Here is a 24,058-nt window from a genome sequence, read left to right as displayed (position 1 = left end):
TAAATGAAGGGCTAACTTATTTTTGTTTTAAATGCTTATTTTCAAAGTATTTTTTAATGGTTCATATGCAACCAAATTATTGGATTTTCTGGTTCATTTTTGGATGCAAAAATGTACGAACGATTCACAGCATCAATAAAAGAAGATTACTAAAGCACATGCTGTCGATACAAAAAAATTTATAATTGATATTTGGTTGGGCCAGTAAAGCAAATTGGGTCAACTTCTTCAAACTTTGCCTCCCATTCAGATTTGATTTGAAAACGTCATGTAACTTATAAAATAATACTACCCAATAATTATACTTCAACTAATAAATAAACACTTAACAAAAGCTATGAATGAGCTTATAATGGTCCATTGAATGCCCACTTTCTGCTTGTTTTTTTTCTTTCTGAAAGTGAGTTGTGGAGTGGTTCAAATTTGGCTTATGATTAACGACAGAAGGGCAAGCTTGAAAGTTAAAATATATAAATAATAACACCTGAAAATAACACAAATTGCAAGATTCTTTGGGTTGTGAAACAACAGAGAAAGGGGATTTGCACATGCACACTACCACTACAAGATGTCTTTACAAAAGCTTCTTTCTTTTGTCTTTGAGTTTTGATTGATTCCATTCTTTCTTTTATTATATATCTTATCATGTCATTTTAGTTGCAGAGAACAGATGACAATTGGCGAATGAGAGTTTGATTCTGGTTTAGAAAAGTGAGTGCTTTTCGGAAAGCAATGAAGATACCTATGAAATTTTTTGTCATACATATAAAAAGTGAAAAGATATGTATCTTCTCTTTATGTAAATCACTCGAAGTTTAGCGAAATTCTAAGTTGATACCCCTAATTATATTTATTTTAGATTCTCATCCTTAAAGTAACATCGTTAGTAATTGTTGGAGGTAGTTGGAAATGATGAGTGAGATCGGTAAGTGAAGGTATGAGTTTTGTAAAGGAGGTTGTAGGGAGTCCAATGGTGGTCTTGGAAGTGATTTTAGACTTCAGAATCGACTGGGAAAAGCCAAAAACCCTGGCTTGGACGTTGTTAACGTGAGTCGTTTTTTGCTAACATGAGTCCACCTTCTGCCAAAGAGAGCATCAGCGTACTTTAGTGTGCTATCTGTCAAAATAAAGGAAACAACATTACTTTAAGGGTGGAAATTTGAAACAAATATAACTAGGGGTACCAATTGGATTTCACTAAATTTCGGGTGGGAATATGTTGTTTTCTAATGTAGAGATTATGAAATCGACTTTGCTTTTTCTCTTTTTTGTGTTTCTTTTATTGATTGCTTACTCATCTCACAAATCAATATTTTCATTTCATATGGGTGAGAATACAGAATATGAATATCCTTGTGGGTAAGAAGTATATATTTTGTTTTGAGAAGATTACAAAAACAAATTATATCATTGAAAAATAAAATAAAAACTTTATATTATAAGCAAAACATGTGGAGATGTTGGATAGCATTAAATTTGAGTTAATAGAAGTGGACCATGTGCAGTCGGTGGTGGTGTGCTGCCGACTCTGAACAATTTCCAGCCTTAGAAATTCTCTTCATCATCCCAATAAAACAAACCCTTTTGACAGGACAGATTACAGATTACAGATTACAGATAACATGTATCTCAATTATTGTTCAGTTTATTTTTCTAGTTATCCATTTTTGTATATATAGCTTTAATTCCTACACTTGGGTTTGCCATGTGAAGTGTATTATCAAATATTTTTCTGCTTCTTTGATGAATAAAGCTATTAATAAAGATTAGTTCCAACCTAATCTCATAATTTTTTTCTCATAATCTTGCGTGACAGTTCGTAATTGGACAAATAAGACACAGAGCGAGCAAATAAGATTTATTTGCGAACAAACAAATTACTAATTATCACGTCAGAATTGTGAGAGGAAGTTTGTGAGAATGAGTTATAAGTGTAGTATTGCTGTAAAATTATAAATGGTGTATAATGGAGGGGAAGATTAACTAGGGAGTTGTGTGAGCCACGCGAAAGGATTTTTTGGGAATTGATTTGTTACCATAACTTTAGATAAAATTTTGAGTAAACGACATATTCCCATCCAAGGTTTGACAAAACCCAAGTTGGTACCCCAAGTTCCATTTATTCCAGATTCTCACCCTTAAAGTAACAGAAAATTGTTAGATATAATGGCTCAAGGATAAATTGGTCAGGTGCACATTAGCAGATTGCCGCCCTTAACAAACCGACGCACGTTAGCCAACATCATCGCCAACGTTTTTTGCCCTTTTTCGACGATTCTTCCACCCAAAATTACCCTTATCACCACCATTCGAACCCTTATCTTCCTCTCTACAAAACCTTACCCTTCACAACCTCTCATCACTCGCCGATTGCCAGCCACGACAGCCGCCACATGCGATTGGTTTTCGTCGGTCTCCACCAGTGAATGACCACTAAACAGTTGCTGGGGACATAGGGGTTTTGTAGATTTGGAGACGCTGGTTGCATTGGTGATGTCCAATTGGATTTTCGTCGTCAGAATCCAACGAAGAACGACAAAAACCTAAGCTTGACGGCGCCGGCGATGGGAGGGCCCAATGAATTGGGAACTAGAGGGGTTTTGGACATTAGACGATGGGGAAGGTGATGGAGGTGACCAGGGGGTTCGTCGTCATCAAAAACAGCCAAGATCCGGTGAAAACCAAGACCGTGTGCAGTCACTGAGGGTGTAATTAAAGTAATTTTAAAATAAGATGGTTAATTTTATAATTTTAGTAATTTAGGGGTTAAAACATAATTTATTAATTTAGAGTTAAGGGTATTATGGTAATTACACTCTCATTATCCTAAAAATTGTTAACAGTATTATTTTAAGGGTGAAAATCTAGAATAAATAGAACTTGGGTCGCCAACTTGGATTTCGTCTTGGGTGGGAATATCTCGTTTACTCTAAAAAAATTATTGGGAAAATGAGTTGGTCCACGTATCTCATAGAGCTGGCTTTGCTCAAAACTGTTCCCCTATTTTGGGCATTTTAACAGGTAAAATCTTTCTTAACCACACAAATATACCAAGAGTTTTATTACTCTTATAAATATTATAAATAAGAAGTTATCTTAAAACATGCACTAATAAAAAATTTGATTATGGCGAAACACACTTTGTTTTAAAAAATAAAAATACATTTTTAAATATATTAGTTCTTAAGATAATTTATAATTTATAAATAAATTAAGGGTTCAAATTTTTTTAAAATCTTAAAATATCAAGTACATGGAGATGAAGGATATAGGTCCAAATATAAAACAGAAAAAAGACAAAAAAACATTTAGCCATCTATTTTTCTTCGGATTCATTAAAATCTTAGTAATTGACTTTTTCCCACCCAAATATGGTATAAGGACACTTTCTCATTTATATATTTTTAAAATACTATTTTATTATCCAAACGTTATATTCTATTAACAATTTTCGTTAAATATAATGATTTTAATTGTGAAGATGAAATTATCCTCTAATCGAGCTCACCCCACCATTTTCACCCAAATAATGCTAACTGTGTAGCCCCTTGCTAACATGCGCCTGCTTCTATAAACATTTTAATTGATCATTCTATTCTTACTTATAATGTACTAAGAAAATGAAAGTGAAAAAAAACCTTAGAAAGGCAAAAAAGGGAGGAAACTGCGGAAGTAACAGATGGAGAAATAGAAATGATTTTTAAAACAAGCGAAACTAAACAGGAACAAGAGGTATCTACGGAAGAAGATCCTTCTTCTTCCCTTGTTTTTGGAAGAAAATGAGGATCTGAACACAATTGAGGAAATAGAAGAGAGCCGAGTGAATGGATCTTGATCATCTCATATTTCTTTATAGTAAAATTTATTAACATAATTATATTTTGAGCCAGTAAAAAGATATTTTAAAAGTTAATGAATGAAAAGGTATCATTACACTGTTAAAAAAAAAGAAAAAAAAAAGTCGTTTAATCAATCTGAAAGTGTCATCTACATGGGTCCAAATAAAAAACAAAAATAATTGATAGAAACAATAGCTTTACAGCACAGAAAAGATGACAATAATAAGTCATTAGGCCCACATTAACATTAACATTAAATTTGACAAGGAAAGTGACAATCCTTCGTGTACATTAAAAGTGATATACGTTATAGATTTTCCCAAAAATAATGATAGAGAAATCCAAGGGTGGGTGTTACGGCATGGTACGGAATTGTACCTTAATTTGAAGAAAAGAAACAAGGACAAATCTCATTTGGATTTACTTTTAATTAGCTAATGGGACACATGCAACATCAATTAGTAATATACCATGCCTCCTTGTTCTTGGTTTTGTTGAAAGTCATCAACAGGAATTAAATGACATTGTTAACGAAGATTAAAACCTCTAATATTATAAATAATCAATATTTTTTAGTTTACCTAAACTTTTCCAGGCATTGAGTTAGGTTAGTGCCAAGAAAAAAAAAGGGTTAAAAAAAGGGGAAGATAAAGAGATAGGTTAGGGGGCACACCAATCAATGGGAGAGTAGGTCATCTAAGGTGTTACTTTTCTTATATAAGGGTAAAAGTTGGAAAGTGGTTTTTTTTTAATTCTTTCAACAGTAGTTTAGACTTTAGAATGGCAATGCACATAAACGTGTCCAATTATTTCTTTGAGATTTTTATTTGATATTTCAACATCCTTTCCTTCTTCTTCTTCACTTGAAATATATTACTCAATTGGATTTTCGCCATCTCCAGACGGAAATAATCAAAGAGAAGGCGACTTAAATTTCTTAAAAATTCAATCATTAATTTAATTTATCATTCAAATGTTAAAAGCACAAACAGTCAAAACCCCACCTGATAATTTGGCCGTTGCCTGCTTTAACAACAACTCAACATAAAATTGGATTGAAGGGCAAACATTTTATATTAAATTATAGAGAGGATTTGTTCGATTCGATGTGGGGGAGAACGACTTACACATACCCAAGATTCATCGTAACGACAAGTTGGTACCCAAAAGGTTTTGAAATGACAAATAGGTACTTTCCGTCATGTTCTGTTAGTGATTTCTGTTTATTACTGTTTATTAATAGTGAAAAGACTAAAATACCCTTAAAAGTTTGAATTTTAGTTTTTTATAAATTTAAAAATTTCAAAAAACCCCCTAAGTTTACAAATTTCACTAAATACCCCAATATATAAAAGTTTTATAAAATAACAAAAACACCCCCCACCCGCAAGTGCCAGATTCCGGCCACCACCGCCGGAATCTGGCCGGAAAGTTGCGTTACGACACAGACCCGTCGGATCTGTGTCGTAACGCGCGATCTAGCCTTTTCGGCCAGATCCGTGGCTGATCTGGCCGGAAAAGGCCAATCTACGGCTAGATCTGGCCGTCGACGCTGCAAAACTCCATATGCAGCGTCGAAGGCCAGATCTGGCAGTAGATCTGGCCTTTCCGCAGATCAGCCACAGATCTGGCCGGAAGCCAGATCTGGCTGCTGCTGCTCGACGGCCAGATCTTGCCTTTTCCGGCCAGATCCGTGGCGGATCTGACCGGAAAAGGCCAGATCGGCATTTACGACACAATCCACGGATCTGTGTTAATGCAGTTTTCCGGCCAAATTCCGCATGGTGGCCGGAATCTGGCATTGGGGTGGTGGGGGGTTTTTTTGTCATTTAACAAACTTTTTATATGGGGGGTGTTTATTAAATTACAAACCTAGGGGGTTTTTTAGAAATTTTTAAATTTATAAAAACAAAAATTGAAACTTTGAAGGGTATTTTAGTCTTTTCACTATTAATAAACAAAAATCATTAACAGAATATAACGGAAGGTACCTATTTGTCGTTTCAAAACCTTTTAGGTACCAACTTATCGTTACGGTAAACTTTGGGTATGCACAAGTCGTTCGGCCTTTGATGTGGTGGCGAAACTACAAAACACTATAGGTGTCAAACGCGACCTTAACAAATGTTTGAAATGATCGGTGGTTCGATAGAGACTTTTTAGTGTATTACTCAAGATCTTAAGTTCGAGTCTCTCCCCATGTGCTAATAAGATAGTTACTGAAGTTTTTAAATTCCGGACTGATAATTATAGGATTATGAGGGATTAATTGAGGTACGCGTAAGCTAGTCTAAACACATTTGGTCATCAAAAAAATAATAGAGATAACCACTGAAGTTCTTACCTGATCGATATTTCTAAGATTCGAAAGATTAGTTAATAGAAATAATCATTAAAACTCTTATCTGACCAATAATTCTAGGATACCAAAATATTGATCCAGATGTGTATACTCTGAGTCGGATACCTCCGTCATCAAAAAGAAAAAAAAAAAAAACAAAATATCACTGACTCATAAAGACTTGTTGGGACACTCATGTTGAATTTCAACTCATTCAAAGCTTACTTTTTCTTGCTTTTTTTGTTTTATTATTTAAAAGACAAAGACAAAGTCTTTCTTACCATATTTTTTATCTTCTCTGGATTAGTTCATCTACGTAAAAGCAGGTGAGAATTTGGTTGCATCACCAACCTACACAATGAATTTCCATTCATACTTTGATTGTAATTCCTTTGTGAAAGTACTAATAAAAACATATTTGTGATATTTAAGAAGGGAAGTAAACGTTTCTTGTTTTAACCAAAAAAACAAATAAATAAATGAAACGTTTATATAATTTCAGTTACAGCCTTCAAGAAAAGAAACTTTAGTGCCCAAAAAATTAATAGTGGGTGCATGTGGGATTTATTATTATTGGCTTGTTTGGTGTTCTCATCTTTCAATTTCAAGAAAAATAGTATATTATGTCAAATTACCATTTACTACATGGAAAAAATAAGTATATCAAAATGACCCAAGGAACAATCCTTCAAGCGGAGGATACCAAGACAATGTGAGTATGTGACAATCATACACAAAGGACTAGTTTATATTACACAGGGACTACGTTTGAAATTTAATTTTTAGGAACGTAGTTTTTGGATATTTAGTCAGAAGAAAAAGATTGTGGACTGTTACTACTGTCTCATACAGTCATACTGCCACTACTCTTAGCGGTTGTTCTTCTGGTTGGCTCTCACGAATTTGGTGTTGGCTGGGTCGTTCTCATTTTGGTTTTAGAAGCCTAATCTATTCTCAAAATAAAAACTTCGTAACTGGGTAAAGCTTGAATTCTTCTCATTTTTTAAGTTTTGAGTGGTGTTGATGGCTCTTTGATGGTGGTTGGTTAATGTGTTTTGATCTTTGGTGGGTTTGTAGTGAGAAGTTGAGATTTTGAGCTTGTGTGGGAGAGAAGATGGAGGAAAAGGGTGAAGTTTTGGACGCAGTGTTGAAGGAAACTGTGGATTTGGTAATAGATCTGAATATACTTTGAAGCTCTTTCTTTTTATTTTTTGTTATGTGATATATGTTTTTGTTTTCTGTTGGTATTTTTGGTGTTAAAGTGTTGAGCTTTTTTGGTTGAGTGCAGGAAAACATAGCCATTGAGGAAGTTTTTGAGAATCTGAGATGTAGCAGAGAAGGTCTCAGCAGCGAGGCTGCTGAGGAGAGACTGACCATTTTTGGTCACAACAGGCTTGAAGAGAAAAAGGTAATTTTTTTTCTTCATGTTGCTGTTACAAACCATTATCTTTTCTCATTATGTTTATGTCTCGTTTGGTGTTTATTAGGACAGCAAATTCTTGAAGTTCTTGGGGTTCATGTGGAATCCTCTCTCGTGGGTTATGGAAGCTGCTGCTATTATGGCTATTGCTCTTGCAAATGGAGGAGTAAGTGATTGTTAATGTTTGCTGAGCTATTGTGTGTGTGTGTGTGTGTGTTTTTTTTTTTTTTTCCTGAATAGTTGTGTCTTCTTCGACTTTCAGTGAATTGTATCCTTTTATTCTACTTTTGCAGGGAAAGCCTCCAGATTGGCAAGACTTCGTTGGTATCATCACACTTCTTGTAATTAACTCGACCATCAGTTTTATAGAGGAAAACAACGCTGGTAATGCTGCAGCTGCTCTGATGGCTCGTCTTGCTCCAAAAGCGAAGGTACCAGGTTCCAGCAACGATGAACACGTCAATGATCTTTATGCTTAAGTGTTTAAATCTTGATAAGTGGCCCTGTGTATGAATGAATATTGGAGATACATGTTTGGCTAACTATTTTTGTATGATTCTTGAATTTAATTTGTTAAAAAAAGGTTCTTCGAGATGGAAGGTGGAATGAGCAAGATGCTGCCGTTTTAGTTCCTGGTGACATAATTAGTATCAAACTAGGAGATATTATTCCAGCTGATGCTCGTCTTCTTGAGGGCGATCCCTTAAAAATTGATCAGGTATGTTGTCGGTAATTATTGTTTTACAGACTATAATTATGCTGAATTGGTCTATTTTTGTTGTTTAATCTTTTATTTTTTATTTTTTTGGACTGGCAGTCTGCGCTTACTGGCGAGTCTCTTCCTGTAACGAAAGGCCCCGGGGATGGTATATACTCAGGTTCTACTTGCAAGCAGGGAGAGATTGAAGCAGTGGTCATCGCCACTGGTGTCCATACCTTCTTTGGGAAGGCTGCTCACCTTGTTGATAGCACTAACCAAGTTGGCCACTTCCAGAAGGCAGGGAGATGAATATAAAGTATCTTTATTACTAACTTACTTTGCATTTCTTTTTAATGATTCTGATTCTGTGTGTCACATCTCATGATAAGTAGGTCTTGACTGCAATAGGGAATTTCTGCATTTGCTCAATTGCTGTGGGAATGATAATAGAGATTATTGTTATGTACCCAATCCAAGACCGGCAATATCGTCCTGGAATTGACAATCTTCTTGTGCTTCTCATTGGTGGAATTCCAATTGCTATGCCAACAGTTCTGTCTGTCACAATGGCTATTGGTTCTCATAGGTTATCTCAGCAGGTTAGCTAGGTTCCTAGAGATGTTTTAATTGATTGTGTTTCATGTGGCTTTTGATTTAGATGGAATGTGTTAATGATATTTGCAGGGAGCTATCACAAAGAGAATGACTGCAATTGAAGAGATGGCAGGCATGGATGTGCTTTGCAGTGACAAGACTGGAACATTGACGCTGAATAAACTAACTGTTGACAAGAATCTTATTGAGGTTGGTGGCATTTGTGTTGTTGGGCATTTTCTTCTCATGCTTGGGGATTATAATTTCTTATTGCATGTCTGAATTTCCATTTTCAGGTTTTTGCTAAAGGAGTAGATGCAGATACAGTTGTTCTAATGGCAGCGCGGGCCTCTAGGACTGAGAACCAAGATGCAATAGATACTGCTATAGTTGGGATGCTGGCTGATCCAAAAGAGGTAACGGGTTGGCATCCTGACCTTGTATCTTCTTATTGAAAGCAACTTAGTTATTCAAATGTCAACTGAAGATGGTATTCTGTTTCTTTTTTTGCTACAAAAGGCTCGTGCTGGCATTCAGGAGATACACTTCCTTCCTTTTAACCCAACTGATAAGCGCACAGCTTTAACTTACCTTGACCGTGAAGGTAGAATGCATAGAGTTAGCAAAGGGGCACCAGAGCAGGTAACTTGTCCTCACATCTTATCTGTATGGTTGTCCCTGTTTTTTTTTTTTTTTCCCCAAAATTTTCTTCCTAATTCCTGGCCGTGATTTTATTTTCAAGATTCTACATCTTGCTCACAACAAGTCAGACATTGAGCGAAGAGTTCACGCTGTTATTGATAAGTTTGCAGAGCGAGGCCTGCGATCTCTTGCCGTGGCCTACCAGGTGATTGGAATTTTTCTTTCATTTATAATCCTGTTTAACATTTTATGTTTTGTTTACTCTATTTTATTTTCATGTTACTGTTTTTAATTTTTAATTTCCTTCATGGATGTAGGAAGTTCCGGATGGAAGAAAAGAAAGTCCTGGAGGCCCATGGCAATTTATTGGTCTGATGCCTCTCTTTGATCCACCTAGGCATGATAGTGCAGAGACCATAAGGAGGGCTTTGAATCTTGGAGTAAATGTTAAAATGATTACAGGTGGTTTCTATTTTGCAGTTTAAGTTATTTTTTTACTTGGGGAATGATATTGTTGAATGACTACTATGTTACTGCCTGGTGAAAGCATAATTAAGTAATAAGATATTGCATGTTTTGGAAATTTTACTGAAATTTAAGCTCTATACATATCATTTACCTTGTTTTAAAAATGAATGGAATTCTTTATGCTCATCATACTTATGTTGCTTTTACGGAATGATGAATCTATTCTTTGAAGTATTAGCATAATTGTGCTAATACTTCACGAAAAAGTCATTAGTACTTGGTATAATCATTAGATTTGGAATGACTATTTGATTGTCATTTTTCTTCTTGGAGTTTAGTTTTGTGCAAATTCATTTTAAGAAATTAGGTAGATTTATGGTACCTAAGGGCTGTGATTTGTCCTAACATCTTTGGTAGTTGCATCCATAATATTGAATCATATTCTCAAATTTTGCCTAATATGATGAATATTATCTTTGTGGACTATGCTTGTTTTGCTTAAATCTGTGAGTATCTTCAGGAGATCAACTGGCAATTGGGAAGGAAACTGGACGACGTTTGGGAATGGGAACAAACATGTATCCTTCATCTGCTTTGCTAGGACAGGACAAAGATGAGTCTATTGCCGCTTTACCAATTGATGAATTGATAGAAAAAGCTGATGGCTTTGCTGGTGTTTTCCCTGGTATTTATTTATTTGTTTTTTCAAAAAGATAAAGTTTTTATTTTTCTCTATTTGTTTTCATGCTCTTTGTTTACCTTTGATGTATGCTTGATGTTAAATTTATACTTGTTTCTGCCTATAGCCTAGTTTTTATTTGTCCTTGGTTACATTATTGAGTTAAATATGTTTATTGGTTCAGAACACAAATATGAGATAGTAAAGCGTTTGCAAGCTAGGAAACATATTTGTGGTATGACTGGTGATGGAGTCAATGATGCTCCTGCTCTTAAGAAGGCTGACATTGGCATAGCTGTTGCGGATGCTACTGATGCAGCTCGTAGTGCTTCTGATATTGTCCTTACTGAACCTGGCCTTAGTGTCATCATCAGTGCTGTTTTGACCAGTCGAGCTATCTTCCAGCGTATGAAAAATTACACAGTTAAGTTTTTTCTGAATGTAGTGTATGTCCTTACTTTTAACTCAAAGTTTTTATGTGAAACACACTGTTTTACTCTTGATCACTAGCTAGTTGCAGTGATATCATGTATGTCCTACATACGTTATGAGCCTAGAATGGTGTTAATTAGCACATACTTTCTACCAGTTTACTTATATTTGTCTATTCCCTTTCTCAGATATATGCAGTTTCCATTACAATCCGTATTGTGGTAAGATGTTCTTCTTTTCAGAGGGTTGTTACATCATATGGATTCATTTTCCCACTCTGGTGCTTTAGTCAATAAGATTAATTTTGGTTATTTGTTATGGTGATAGCTTGGCTTCATGCTTCTGGCACTCATATGGAAGTTTGACTTTCCTCCATTTATGGTGCTTATTATTGCTATCCTCAATGATGGTTCGTTTTCGTCTCACCTCAAATTTCAAATTGAATGTGTAAAATATTTAAAAAATTTACAAATCATGAAATAAGGTATGCTCAGTTGCTATACTTGTGATATTAGTTGATCACCTTGGGAGATCCTTTATGCCTTCCAATTGGTTAACGGTTTGTAATTCATTTTTCTTTTTCTGCTAGTCGATTATCTTGCTCTATGCTTTATTCTGTTAAACTTCCCATGACTTCACCTACCCACCTATTTAAACAATGCACTTTCAGGTACGATTATGACGATATCAAAGGATAGGGTGAAACCATCACCTCTGCCGGACAGCTGGAAGCTAGCTGAGATTTTTACAACTGGCGTTGTTCTTGGTAGTTACTTGGCAGTTATGACTGTTATTTTCTTTTGGGCAGCATACAAAACTGACTTCTTTCCGGTAAGATGATATTCCTTCTCCAAAGATGTAGTTTGTTTTAATCTTGGATGATACAGCCAGTTGCTTATTTACCATTTGAAAGCATTGTCCATCCCATTGTATGAATTTCCATCTTGTTGAAGTAAACTTCCCATCTTGGTGCCAATTGAAAGATGGGTGCCTTCATGGAGAAACCTTGTGGACATCTGATGGAACTTTCAAATGATTTACTTTCTCTATCATTTGGCAGCGAACATTTGGGGTGTCAACTCTTGAGAAAACGGCTACTAATGATTTCCGAAAGCTTGCCTCAGCTGTGTATCTGCAAGTGAGCATCATCAGTCAGGCCCTTATATTTGTAACACGATCCCGAAGTTGGTCTTTTGTTGAGCGACCTGGTTTATTGCTTGTAGTAGCTTTTGTGATTGCTCAGCTGGTGAGCCAATTTCTCTTTTCCATTTAATTGCAAATTTGAACCAATAGGTTTGGGAGAATAAGAAACACTTATAATTATATTTCGTTATGAGCAGATTGCTACTCTGATTGCCGTCTATGCAAATTGGAGCTTTGCTGCAATTGAAGGGATTGGATGGGGTTGGGCTGGTGTGATCTGGCTTTATAATATCATCTTCTACATCCCACTTGATCCAATTAAATTCATGATTCGCTATGCTCTGAGCGGGAGGGCTTGGGATCTTGTCATTGAGCAGAGGGTATGAATTTCAATGATTTGCTGAGACTTCTTTGCCTAGCTTGGATTTAACGTCTTATTGTATTTTGATTGATTTCTTTTTGATGTAGATCGCCTTTACAAGGCAAAAGGATTTTGGTAAGGAACAACGAGAGCTTCAATGGGCACATGCACAAAGAACATTGCATGGGTTGCAAGCACCTGATACCAAAATGTTCACTGAGCGAACCCATTTCAATGAACTCAATCAGATGGCCGAAGAAGCCAAAAGGAGAGCTGAAATTGCCAGGTGAGCTGCACTCTTGTAGATTGTTTTCTTTTGAGTCATGCCATGGGAACCCGCTACTGGTTGCCTATATAGTTTTCTTTATAGATGGATATTACTTGAAGAAGATGGATCTTTAAAATATTGATGCATTCCTTTTTGGTATAATGACAAGCTCTGGTTTTCTTTCAAGACCTCTGATTGTTTTGGTTTCTATAAGACTAATTCTTTTCTATCCTCTTGAAAAAAATTAAATTTGTTCTCTTTTGGTGGCTTCTTTCAGATTGAGGGAACTTCATACACTGAAAGGTCATGTAGAATCAGTGGTGAGGTTGAAGGGACTTGACATAGACACTATTCAGCAAGCTTACACAGTCTAAAAGAGATCATCTATTGATCTACTCATTTGTTAAGAGACGTTTAATGGTGCTGAGATTAAAGACATGCAATCCGCATGTTGTGAGTTATTCGTCAAACAGTGTTAGTTTCTGCTTCTATAGTTTCCATTTGAGCACTTTAGCGTGCCGCGGTAAGCTTTTTTTTGTTTGTTTTCCCCTCTGCTCTTTAAAATTACTCATCAGAACGTTGTGGCATTTAATGTTTATATTAGTAAAAGATTTAAGGTCAGTTCCCTTATTCCGCTGTACTATGGAAAAACTTTCTGTTTTTAGATAATTACTTCTGTTGTTGATAGTGGGCAATAAGAGCTCAGAAACTTGAAATATATTGGATTCCGCACTTCTTGCTTCTTGCTGTATGTTTGATCCATGGTTTATTTCTAGTAGAGCATGTCAAATGTTTCCAATGTTCGGCGTGTAATCTCATGATGAATAGTTTTTCCATTAAAGCAACCCACCAATGTTTTAACATTTTTAGAATTGGTCTGTTGTTAACTACTTCCAAAATTTGAAATATAAATATAACTTTTACAGAGTCGGATATAAATATAAACCCAGTCAGCATGATCACAGTGGACATATCATCTTTGAGCGTCAGTAATTTGACTGGTTACCCACCCAGAAGTTAAAACAGTTCAGGCTTGCTGAGATTCTACGTATATTGACAATTGAGAACATTATCCGTACGACTTCACTGGGAAAGCATTTAGCGATTATATAAATGCTTAAATGGTTTCATGGTCAATAAATCAATGTTGAAAAGCAGTTTACTATTAAAGCCCATAAAGAGCGTTGACTAAAAGTCTGAAGAAAAATATGCAAAAATTTCGCAGAAATTCTTCAGGGTTCTGACTTGGAGCCGGCAAAGTTGAAAAAAATATTCGTCTTTTTATTCGAGGAAATGATTATTAAGTGGAACCAGGAGTCACTAATCAGCTTCTTATGTTTCCTAAAAACTGAAAATGTAAATGTATCATACATAAGTTGCTAAGAAACCTCCATAGGCTAAGGCTGTGTGAACTCCTGCCACTATCATCTGACATCTCCATGAATGCTATCTCCTATGAACATAAACATCAAACTAAAGTTTTATCTGATTGCTTTTTCTCTCCATTGGCTTTAATGGTGTCGGAGCCAGTCTCTTTGTACTTGTACCAACTGGAGCATACTAAAAAATAGCCAAAATTCAAAATCCCGAAAGCAGCAATCACGTAATAGTAATAATCTAATCTTCCCTTGTTAAGATCTTCAGCTAACCAATCTCCAGTTGCAGCTTTTTCTGTTGTTTTGTGAACTACACCAATTAATAGACTACTCAAATAACTTGAACCTGCGATACCACAGTAGAAGAGAGACCCCGCAATGCTTCTCATGTTCTCTGGGAATTGCTTGTAATAGAATTCCACCTGTCCAACGGCCGCGAACGCTTCTGCAAGTCCAGCTAGTGCAAGCTGAGGAACCAGAAACATAGCTGACATCGATGAAATGGCACCTCTTCTCGGTTGAATCCCGAGAGTTGGCTTGGTCAGAGCTACAGTCCTCCGGTGCTCTTCAACAATGGCTGATATTATCATGGTTATCACAGATAGAGCTATGCCAATGCCCATTCTTTGAAGCAGTGTGATGCCTTCTTCTTTTCCGGTGAGTCTCCGGAGACATGGGACTACAATTCTGTCATAAATAGGTAGCCAAAGAGTCAGGGACAGCATGAAGAAGACGACGTAAGTTGCTGCTGGAATCTTAAAGTTGGTGTTTCCAAGACGTCTATCACTTTGCTGGGCTTGGAAAACTACATAAGTTTGTTGTTGAACAATGGCAACATGGTACACAAGAGCTGCAGCCCATATTGGAAGCACTCTGAAAATGCATTTCACTTCTTCCACTTGCTGCATACAGCACAGTTTCCAAGGATTCGCCGGCGAACCGTCGGGGTTTATTTTGTCTTCAGGGGTTACTATTGCTGCTTTGTCTAGAAATCTGATAACACAAAATTAGTTGTTAATTTGATTAGTTCCCGTGATAAGATTTCGAATGAGACTACCAAATGAGATGTTGGTTACCTGAATTGATGTGAATAAGGGAGCTTGGAGTTGATAGAAGTAGGAGGAATATAATTAAAAAGAGAGAGCCAAGGATGGTCTGGTTGTTTTAGTCGCCTTTTCTTGATTGCAACCGCTATAACCTGGGCTACACTAGTCATTGGACTACCGGTGGCTTTCACTTTGACATATATTTTTGAACCCATGAAGAAGAGAACGCATGCTATAAACATTAGAAGTGCTGGAATTGCTAAACCGATAGCCCAACTCACATTGGATTGCACATACACAATTAAGGTCAAGGATACCATCTGGGCAAAAGTGTAGGTGAAGAAGTACCAATTGAAGAAGCTATTGATACCTTTCTTTCCTGATTCTGTTTCAGGATTGAATTGATCCGCGCCAAATGCCAAGTTACATGGCCGGACACCACCGGCCCCTATTATCATTAGTCCAAACCCGCACAACAGAAATGCCATTTGCCCTACTGTTGGCCCTTCGCATGTCGCACTCTCTGCTGCACAGTGATGAGGATGCAATTTGTGGATTGCCGCGGTTAATTGAATTGTTTGCAGCCCCTTCACAAAAAAGAAAAAGAACAATAAGAGATGTAGGAATTAGATTCACATCATGTTGAACTGCATGCAGAAGAATTTTGATTCTTAGTAAAGGTGCAAATTACACACTGGTGTGTTGGGGAGATGATTACTATGTCAAATTTTACAATATTTTTATGGTTTAGTTGAATTATTGACCGGGTCTGTTTCGGAGTTTTGTCTGGCTCTGTCACTTCTGTGTTTTTCAAATAATATATATATATATATATATATCAGATCTAAGTTCAACGAAATTTCAAGATTCTGTCATGTTCATCACTTTGAGGGTCCTGACTATAAATAAATTCATTATTGAAACTCACTAAACAGCAAAAGAAGTACCAAGAAAGAAGTGATTGTAGCGAATCCCAACGTCTTATAGCGACCGAAGTAAGTATCACAAAGATAAGCTCCAAGCATAGTGCCAAAGTTTGTGGTGCCATTGAAGATATTGATAATTGTTGCAGCAGTTATGCTCTTCATGTTGAAGACAGAAGTTAGATAGATCAACAGATTGGCCAGTGTGCCAATAGCTCCCAGCTTCTCAAAAGTTTCATTACCTGCAATATCATGGAAATTTGTCACTCAAAATGAACAACCAAAAAAAAGAAAAAAGTAGGAAGCGAGTAAGCAAACAAGCATGCAACTCCCTTAAGTTCACCTATGATGAAAGGCATGGCTTTCCATCCTCTGTAGTTAATCTCAGGTTCTTTTTTACTAACTGCTTTCATATCCAGCTCCAGGGTTCCATTGATCTCAGTCTTTTCTATAGCTAACCCTCCATTCTCAGTTTTATCCATAACTACTTCTCTCTCATTCTTCTCAGACGTTCCATTCTCATAATTCTTACTCGCCATATCTCCCTCACTCTTCTCCATGTTTTCTCTCTCACTTCTTCTCCCTCATACGCACGTTAATATAACCACTGGCCCCTATAACAGTACATTTGGACCAAAAAAAAATCAACACGGTTTAGAATTAGCAGAAGAATTTCAGGTCATGCCTAACTACACATGTTCACATTCATGTTGCTTTCCTCCACCTATGAAACGCACATTAATCACTCACTGATCTCTTTTTGTCCAATTATTGGAAGGGGTTACTGTTCTTTGGTGGACCATCATTACCCACGTCATCCCTGACCTCAAGTCCACCGATTGCAAATGCTCCAGTGGGTGGTTGAAAATGAAATTGTTAATGACTTAAATAAGAAACAAATTTATCCATGTAAATCAAAGAAAACAAACGAAAAAGTTAAAATGAGATTCCCTTTCTCTCAGACTGGTGGCCTGCACTATCATTGATATATACATTACTCTATAGTCATATTGCGTTGTTTCAATCTGTTTGCCTGATCTTTAGTTCATATCTGGAAAGTCGTTTCAATTTGATTTCTTTCATGTAGCAGCATATCTACTAGTCAATCTGCATAAATTTTGGTTGTTCTTTTTTCAACATTTTTACACTCAACCACTTCTATGAAATTGACAAACCTAATGAAGTGTTTTTCCCCTCTTGAGCTTTCTCCATATATGGCTTTAGCTCTAAAGTTTGGAGATGGCACGTTTTCTTCTAACTCTAACAGCAGTTTACCAACTTAGTTAGAATAAAAGGATATATTCTGGAAGATCTAAGAATAAATGGTAATAAGTTGATCAAAAGGATTCTGAAAAATGTTTCCAATATTTCACTATTCAGAACCAAATAAAAAAAGAATGGTAGGTTTGGCAAAATTCATTGGTGACCCCCACCATTGGGTGAGTGGACTTGCCAGAAGACTCCTTACGTAAAAAAGTCATCGTGATTGGTACTGAACGGTGCTGACTAAACTGTCCGGTTGCTCTTGCTCTTAATCAAAACCAAAAATTTTTCCATTCTATTTATGATTTATTTCTAATAATTAATTACTACACATGACATAAGCGGGTAACGCGTCAAACATACAATAAATATACACCAAGCTAAAGGTGATACTCAATAAACAATTCAACTCAACTCTTATAAATATAAAGTAGGTGGAACGACTTATACCTATCCAAAGTTTGCTGTAAAGGTAAAATAGTACCCAAAATGTTTGAAAATGGCAAACAGTTACATTCCGTCATATTTTATTAAGAATTTTCAGCTGCTAAAATATAAAAATAGTGAAAAGACTGGAATACCCTTAACATCTTTTTCTTCTTCTCAATGTCACACATTAGCAACCTCTACCACCAGCGTTTTGGCTACTTGTCTGGCCATTTTCCACCCAAAACCTCCTCCATCCACCCTCTTGGCCCTCCCTCATTGAACCCATCTAATCCCAACACCGATGCACCCATTAATAGCGAAAATGCGGCCATCGTTATTCCTTGTGACTACCCATATTTGAGGTCAGATTCTGGTCGATATTCACACAAAAAATCCACCATTCCACCACCATTCGAATCCCCACCATTCCCTCTTCAAAACCCAACCTCCCATCGCTCCTCCCCACTTGCCGTTTGTTGTCTAGTACTCAGTGTTTGCCTGCCCTCCAACTGTTTGTGAAAATTTCCCAACCAACCTAGCAGATTGCCACTCCTTTGTTGATGATCTTGGGCTCTTTTGGAGTTTGTTGTTGAAAATATTGTTATTGAAGTGTTGTTTGCTTGTGTGGGTTGTGTTTTTCGATCACCGTCGCTCCTCAAGTTCCCATCTTCGACATTTTCCAGCACGCACACAACGTGCTCGACAGAAGGTTGCAGTCATCGATCTCCATTCCCAATGCGCGCCAATAAGGGCCAGTGCCATTGTTTATCACCAAACTTTGCAGAAAAATGCTAAATTCGGTAAAAAAAATCGTTTGATGATGCAAGAGGATCATGCAAAGGGGCTTGGTGAGAACGGATACCGAGAAAAAGATTTAAAATTTAAAAATTTTTGGTTGTAGATGAAATTATTATCCTGTCTTTTAGCACAAAAGTCCCTAACAGAATATGACATAAAGTATTTGTTTATCATTTCTAAAACTGTGGGGATTTCAATTTATCTTTATCCCAAACTTTGAGTAGGTGGAAGTTGTTCCGCCATATAGAGTACTTATACAAAAGATTTCCCAAATAAACACAATTCCAACTGAAAACTAAAAAATGGAATTTATTCCTTCTCCTCTCAAGAAGTTATTATTCACTCCCAAATCTCTAATTCTGAAACTGCTCTGCAAAAATATTAATATCACAAAGTACCCCTGGTGACCCGGTTTTACCCTTACTTTTACGAAAGCACAAAAACACTTTTAATTCTATCATTTGTTACAATTTCAATTCATTACCATATACATATATAACACAATGCAAGTTATGTAAAATTTTACTTTCCTCAATTAAAACTTAGCTTGAACGTTTAAAAGCCTCACCCACACGTGCAACACTAAACTCCTATAAAAATAAATTCATTTAAGCTATCACAATTCATATAAAATAAACAATCCAGAACCTTAAACTCCATAAAACACCAAAATATAACTTTCCAATAAAAACAGTCCACTAATTACACTTAAATAATAAAAAAAAATATATATAAAACGCATACCTTTTGTTTTTTTAAAGAAATAAACGACACTTTCAATTATACAAAGATACAATATCTCTATTAAAAAAACAAAATTATATAATATGAGTATGTATCATACAGTCAAACTTTAAAACTCAAATGCTCAATCAAATAAAATGTATAAAATGTGTCACATTTCAATCTTATTTTAAAAAAACTTAAAAATCAATCGAGACAAAGGACAATACAAAAAAAATTCACGGCGTTACGAGGTATCCCAAATTTTTATTAATAAATTTATTACATTATTTTATGATTCACATCATGATTCCAGAAGAATATCATATAACTTTTGGGTTGCAAAGCTTGTGCATGTACTTCTATTTTAATTATAAGATTTAAGAAAGAGTAAACGAACTTTTTTCCACTCAAATAATGTCTTAATTAATGACACTTTTTCATCAATAAATTTTTAAAATACAACTTTATTACTCAAATTTATATTTTGTTTTCGATTTTGATATTGTTGCAATCGCATACCATCACCATTATTTTTCTCAATCATCGCTCACCAAAACCTCTCAAACTCTACTATTGCCGACCTTGTCAATCTCTGGCAATTGAGTGACTAGGGTTTGCATAACCGTCACTCCCAAGTCAAATTTCGATCAAATCCAACCACCAAATCCAATTTTCTACCACCAAATACAACTTTCTATCATCAAAAGACTCATCGGTCTCTCTTCTTCAAAAGCCACAATAGTTTAGACTGAGTTTGATCTCTGTTTTCCATCGGAATATAAATTTAGATAATAAATTAACATTTTAAAAGTCTGTGAGTGGAAAAGTGTCATAAAGTCATTATTTGGTTGGGAAAAAGTCATTAACTCTTTTAAGAAATAAAAACTTGTAACAATTGACTAATGTTTAGGATTGAATCTCCGATTAAGATGGTTATTTATTCTTGGTAAGAAAGTCGAGACCATGCTATCTGCAGGGGCTATAATGGAGATCACAGACTGGTCCAGTATGCAGTTAATACTTGTGGAAAAACGGGTAACCATTGGAGAAAGGAAAAGGATAACATTTTTGACTTCAAGCTATAGAATTCATTATACTGATACATAATTATTGAAAGGTTGAACTTGAATAATCTTTTGCATTCTTTTTCACCATGGAGAACTTGGTTACAAGACAAGAAGTTGATGGCAAGGGATTCTAGCTAACTTCTTTTTGTATAAGTGAACTGTTGAAACATACCGTAGGATAAGTTTTCCTCTTGAATGAATTTGTACTAATTCATGTTTTATACTGGAGGTTTTTCAGACCGCAGTTTTCCATTACCGAATTCATGTGGGGAATTAGCATCATCACTTCCTTTATACTTGTACCACCTTGCACACACTATAAAATAACCCAAATTTAAAACCCCTAATGCTGCAACTAAGTAATAGAAGTAGTCCAATCTCCCCTTGTTAAGATCATCAGGCAACCAGTCCCCAGTTGCAGCCCCATCCGTGGTTCTGTGTATTATTGATATTAATAAACCACTCAAGTAATTTGATGCAGCAAAACCAACAAATGTTAAAGACCCCCCAATACTTCTCATGTTTTCTGGAAACTGCTTGTAGTAGAACTCGACTTGGGCAATTACAGTAAATGCCTCTGAAAGTCCTGTAAGTGTCAGCTGAGGTATTAGCCACAATCCTGACAAAGAAGATATTGCACCTCTTCTTGGATCCTCACCAAGTGGCCTAGTGAGAGCCAAGGTTCTTCTCCTTTCTTCAATTTTGCCAGATAAAAGCATGGTGACTATGGCAAGAACCATACCAATACCCATCCTTCGAAGGATTGTGAGGCCACCTTCTTTTTTTGTCCACCTTTGGAGCCTTGGAACAATGATTCTGTCATAGATAGGTATCCATATAGTGAGGCTAAACATGGTGAAGATTGTGTAAGTTGCAGCTGGGATTTTGAAATTGGTATTGCCAAGGCGTCTATCAGATTGGAGGGCTTGGAAGACTACATAGGTCTGTTGTTGAATCAAAGCAACATAATACACAACAGCTGAGGCCCATATAGGAATAACTCTTATTAAGACTTTCAGTTCCTCCACTTTTTGCAGACTGCAAAGTCTCCATGGATTGGCTGCTGAACCATCCGAATTGATTTGGTCATCAGGTGTCACGATCGCAGCTTTATTGAGGAACCTGAGAACATTTCATGCCAAATTTGTTCATCTTACATCATACTAAACTTCTTTTTAAGTTTTCTTATATAAAGTATTCTAACGATCTTACATTACTCATTGCATGTCAGCTTATGGAATTTGACATAAGTTTACTCGTCTTTATGATCTGATTGTTTGCTTGCTACAAGGTTGAAAAAATATTATCTTTTCAATAGAAGTAGTAGAAGGCTAGAAGCAGTATAGGGTGATGGAAACATGTTTAATTTTTTTCTTGTTCATTTGTCTTTGTAGCCTTGCGGAGCCTGCTTAAGGTAAGGGCCCATATAATAAATAGCTACTCCCATCTTTAAAAGCCTTCTACTTTTGTACTTAACCCGGTTTTTTATTAATACTCTAGTTGAGGTTTATGCCCAGCTTTCGCACCCTTTTTATTGCACATTAAATAAGTTCCAGTACCGCTACAAATTATATTAACTTACGCAAAAGTAACCTAGTAGAGTGAAAAGTATCCTATAAAGTTGGGATTTGCAATTTAAAGAACTTATTTTCTTAACCAGAGACAACATTTTCAAGTAACTAGATAAGCAATTAGAATTGGTTACCTGAATTGTTCAGTGTAAGGAAGCTTGGAGTTGATACAATCTTTCGGAACATTGTTATAAAGGGACAACCATGGTTGATCTGTTAACTTCAGTCGCCTCTTCTTAATAGCAGCCACTATGACCTGCACTACGCTTGTCAAGGGACTGCCATCTGGTTTTATTTTCACATATATTCTTGATCCTATAAAGAACATTACACATGATAGGAACATCATAAATGCAGGAATTGCCAATCCCAAAGCCCAGCTCACATCGGATTGCACATACACAACTATTGTTAAAGATACCATCATGGCAAAAGTGTAGGTGAAGTAGAACCAGTTGAAGAAGCTGGAGGTTCCCCTCTTTCCAGATTCTGTTTTGGGATCAAATTGGTCAGCTCCAAAGGCCAAATTACATGGTCTGATTCCGCCAGCTCCAACTACTAGGAATCCTAGTCCACCAAACAGAAATGCCAATTGCCATGGTGTCGCTCCATGGCATGTTCCAGTTTGTTGATTCTCACAGGAAGGTGGGTGCAATTGTGAGATTGCTGCTGTCAACGAAAGTAAAACCATCCCCTTGAAAGAAAAAATGGAAAGTTAAGATTGAGTTTGACTCCCACAGATACATAAAAGGGACTAACTAGTTGTGTTAGTACCAGAAACGAGGCGATGGAAGCGAACCCCAGCGTCTTGTATCGACCAAAATAAGTGTCGCAGAGGAATGCTCCCAGCAAGGTTGCAAAGTTTGTTGTACCATTGAAGACATTAACGAGAGTTGTAGCTTGGATACTTTTCATGTTGAACACAGTAGTGAAATATACCAAGAGGTTGTTTGAGGTACCAGTAGTCCCCAGCTTCTCAAAAGTTTCATTTCCTGCAATTTAATATTTGTATTTGATTCATAAAGATCAGAATTAAAGAGAAAATAAGGAAAGAAAAAGCTATGAGCGAAAAAAGTCGTCTCTCTTTCTAATTACCTATAACAAAAGGCATAGCTTTCCATCCTCTGTAGTTAATCTTAGGCTCATCAGTTGCCACAGCCTCTTCATTCTTCTCCATGGTTTCTGGCAAAGAACTCTTTCTCAGTTTGCTATTAAATAGCTAAATAAGTAATCCAACTCAATCACATCCAGGCTTTATGTTTAGAGCAGAAAATAAAATAAAATAATCAAAATCAAAATCTTATCTTTCCTTAACCATATGAAAATTGAAGTTTCTGATGGATATATGTATAGAAGCACATTGTAAAGGACAAAAATAGGATGAAGTTAAAAAACAGAGAGGGTGATTACTATAGTTAAACTGATTTCCCACTAGATTTCCATTTTTTAGAAGCCCTCCACAGTCATTGGATTGCGTGCATTCATCTTAATCTGTCAGCATGGTAAAATCTTAAATGCTACAGGACTCTGAGCTCATCAAAACTCAGTAAGTCGTACAAACTACTTGGATATATATAAAAAGAAAAATGTTATCTTTACAAAGACCCATATAAAGAGGGTTATAAAGTGACATTATCCAGAAGTAAAAAACAAAAAAAAAAAGGAAATAGAGAGAAATCATGAAAATCAAAGGTGGGGATTATCTTTGTATACTCCTTTTGTATGTATCTTTGTATACCCCTTTTTTATAATTCTTTTTTTGACTTTTCATTAAACCTAGACGTGAATGAAGGTTTTGAAAGGCAAAGAAAGATTAAAAAATTCGTTTTGGAAACATCCAACTTGGTTGAACTTTGAATTATCAATTGCTTTCATCGTGTAATTCAATTTTAAAAATGGACGCTTCCATTGCTGGACCGGCTAGAATCCTTACCTAAAGTTGTAAGAAATCATCTCGGAGTTTACCTCATCT

At 36.1% G+C, this 24,058-nt stretch overlaps 3 protein-coding genes across 4 annotated transcripts; 1 reads left to right on the top strand and 2 right to left on the bottom strand.

The window, feature by feature from the left end:
- Positions 1-6,952: 6,952 nt before the first annotated feature.
- On the top strand, positions 6,953-13,629 carry LOC116137458 (plasma membrane ATPase 1). Of its 2 annotated transcripts, XM_031423149.1 has the most exons (22): positions 6,953-7,158; positions 7,258-7,348; positions 7,469-7,588; positions 7,668-7,766; positions 7,894-8,031; positions 8,184-8,318; positions 8,418-8,597; positions 8,693-8,899; positions 8,985-9,104; positions 9,191-9,310; positions 9,414-9,536; positions 9,637-9,741; positions 9,854-9,998; positions 10,525-10,689; positions 10,868-11,106; positions 11,304-11,336; positions 11,443-11,524; positions 11,786-11,946; positions 12,176-12,361; positions 12,456-12,638; positions 12,727-12,905; positions 13,165-13,261. In XM_031423149.1, the coding sequence occupies exons 2-22, from the start codon at positions 7,295-7,297 to the stop codon at positions 13,259-13,261; spliced, it is 2,871 nt and encodes a 956-aa protein (XP_031279009.1). In that variant the 5' UTR covers positions 6,953-7,158; positions 7,258-7,294. The 2 variants fall into 2 exon arrangements, with proteins under 2 accessions (XP_031279009.1, XP_031279008.1); XM_031423148.1 differs by lacking the exon at positions 6,953-7,158 and having other exon boundaries at positions 7,295-7,348; positions 13,165-13,629.
- A 518-nt stretch (positions 13,630-14,147) lies between these two features.
- Positions 14,148-16,966, bottom strand: LOC116137460 (protein NRT1/ PTR FAMILY 2.11-like). Its single transcript, XM_031423151.1, has 4 exons — positions 16,576-16,966; positions 16,257-16,474; positions 15,340-15,896; positions 14,148-15,256 (listed from the first exon to the last, which is right to left on the bottom strand). The coding sequence occupies exons 1-4, from the start codon at positions 16,790-16,792 to the stop codon at positions 14,356-14,358; spliced, it is 1,893 nt and encodes a 630-aa protein (XP_031279011.1). The 5' UTR covers positions 16,793-16,966; the 3' UTR covers positions 14,148-14,355.
- Positions 16,967-20,501: 3,535 nt separating this feature from the next.
- Positions 20,502-23,666, bottom strand: LOC116137462 (protein NRT1/ PTR FAMILY 2.11-like). The gene is made up of 4 exons (XM_031423153.1): positions 23,182-23,666; positions 22,861-23,078; positions 22,221-22,780; positions 20,502-21,637 (listed from the first exon to the last, which is right to left on the bottom strand). The coding sequence occupies exons 1-4, from the start codon at positions 23,261-23,263 to the stop codon at positions 20,734-20,736; spliced, it is 1,764 nt and encodes a 587-aa protein (XP_031279013.1). The 5' UTR covers positions 23,264-23,666; the 3' UTR covers positions 20,502-20,733.
- Positions 23,667-24,058: the final 392 nt, after the last annotated feature.

This window comes from Pistacia vera, unplaced genomic scaffold, assembly GCF_008641045.1.
Source record: "Pistacia vera cultivar Batoury unplaced genomic scaffold, PisVer_v2 Contig326, whole genome shotgun sequence".
NCBI lineage: Eukaryota > Viridiplantae > Streptophyta > Magnoliopsida > Sapindales > Anacardiaceae > Pistacia > Pistacia vera.
This window is presented reverse-complemented; position numbering and strand designations above follow the sequence as displayed.

Bases quoted from the DNA above. Each gene is read 5' to 3' on its own strand.
- LOC116137458 (XM_031423148.1), top strand. From the start codon at position 7,295: ATGGAGGAAAAGGGTGAAGTTTTGGACGCAGTGTTGAAGGAAACTGTG. The intron at 7,767-7,893 runs GTAAGTGATTGT...CTACTTTTGCAG, and splicing joins TTGCTCTTGCAAATGGAGGA to GGAAAGCCTCCAGATTGGCA. The intron at 8,319-8,417 runs GTATGTTGTCGG...TTGGACTGGCAG, and splicing joins ATCCCTTAAAAATTGATCAG to TCTGCGCTTACTGGCGAGTC.
- LOC116137460 (XM_031423151.1), bottom strand. From the start codon at position 16,792: ATGGAGAAGAGTGAGGGAGATATGGCGAGTAAGAATTATGAGAATGGA. The intron at 16,475-16,575 runs GTGAACTTAAGG...ATGATATTGCAG, and splicing joins AGCCATGCCTTTCATCATAG to GTAATGAAACTTTTGAGAAG. The intron at 15,257-15,339 runs GTAACCAACATC...TTGTGTTATCAG, and splicing joins CCTTATTCACATCAATTCAG to ATTTCTAGACAAAGCAGCAA.
- LOC116137462 (XM_031423153.1), bottom strand. From the start codon at position 23,263: ATGGAGAAGAATGAAGAGGCTGTGGCAACTGATGAGCCTAAGATTAAC. The intron at 22,781-22,860 runs GTACTAACACAA...TTTTCTTTCAAG, and splicing joins CTTCCATCGCCTCGTTTCTG to GGGATGGTTTTACTTTCGTT. The intron at 21,638-22,220 runs GTAACCAATTCT...AAATGTTCTCAG, and splicing joins CCTTACACTGAACAATTCAG to GTTCCTCAATAAAGCTGCGA.